Source organism: Propithecus coquereli, unplaced genomic scaffold (genome assembly GCF_000956105.1).
Source record: "Propithecus coquereli isolate 6110/MARCELLA unplaced genomic scaffold, Pcoq_1.0 Scaffold63, whole genome shotgun sequence".
Classification (NCBI taxonomy): Eukaryota; Metazoa; Chordata; class Mammalia; order Primates; family Indriidae; genus Propithecus; species Propithecus coquereli.
The window spans coordinates 6,831,136-6,832,166 of NW_012152285.1; the positions used below are offsets into that span (position 1 = coordinate 6,831,136).

At 30.0% G+C, this 1,031-nt stretch overlaps 1 protein-coding gene across 1 annotated transcript in view; it reads left to right on the forward strand.

The window, feature by feature from the left end:
• Positions 1-1,031, forward strand: part of HECTD2 (HECT domain containing E3 ubiquitin protein ligase 2) — a 94,028-nt gene that overhangs the window by 68,940 nt on the left and 24,057 nt on the right. The window contains exon 5 of the mRNA XM_012659661.1: positions 534-598. Within this exon, the coding sequence (XP_012515115.1) occupies positions 534-598 (65 nt within the window). The remainder of the gene's footprint in view (positions 1-533; positions 599-1,031) is intronic.

A 1,031-nucleotide genomic window follows, 5' to 3' on the forward strand; every position in this document is an offset into this window, starting at 1 on the left:
TTATTAAACTATAATATAAAGTAATGTTATCTTATGCCTTTTTAAAATCTGTCCTTAAATGAAAAAATCTTTATCTTGTTATATTTTTAATTAAACATAATTTGGTTGCACTTAATGATGAATTGCCAGTTTAAGTGTGAATTGTAACTTGATAGAACTAAATACATACAAAATATATGCAATCATTTTATATTGGTAAACGTGCTACTCTTGGATTCATGTTCGTGATTTTATCCTGTTAAGTCAGGGAAAGTGAAATTGTTTTTCAATTATATAAACTGCTGTTGTTCATCAAAGGACCCCATCTATGTTTGTGCAGGTTGTAACATGGCACACACCAGGGAGTATTCTCTTTGTAATCTTATGTCATTGGTGCTCCCTAGAGTTCTCAATGTAAAATCGATACTACCGTAAGTTCAGTCCTTAGTCATCAGGTTTGATATTAAACTACTAAAACATCTGTATGTATAATTAACATGTAAGTCATCTAAGTAGCTAATCCTAATTATCTTATTATTTTCTTTTGCCTACAGCCTCAAGACATTCAGAAGACAGTATTAAAGGGAATCATTAACAGCCTGTTACGAGAATGGAAAGGGTAATTATCATCAATATTTACAATATTCAGCTAATCAGTATGTTTAACTTACACATCTCATATATCTTTAATATATGTATATTCTACTTTCAGAAAAGATTTTAGTTGAGTTATAACAACATAGAAAGAAATTATAAACCATTTACAACAAAGCTATTTAACTTGAGATCTGTGACTTCTCGGGAGGAAGTAGATAGGCATCGGAAGATCTGTGAATCTTTTAAAATTGTTTGCATGATTTTTTGCGTACAGATCTATGTGCTTTACAAAAATTGAACGGGTACTTATATCAGTAACCTAAGTGAAATAATGAGCATTAAATTTAGCCTTGGAATTCCTGGTAGCCAGAGCAATATTTGTCTAATTTCTAATATAAAGAAACCCCAGTCTAGCTACTGAAATATTATTTTTTCTCAGAACTAAATATTAAATC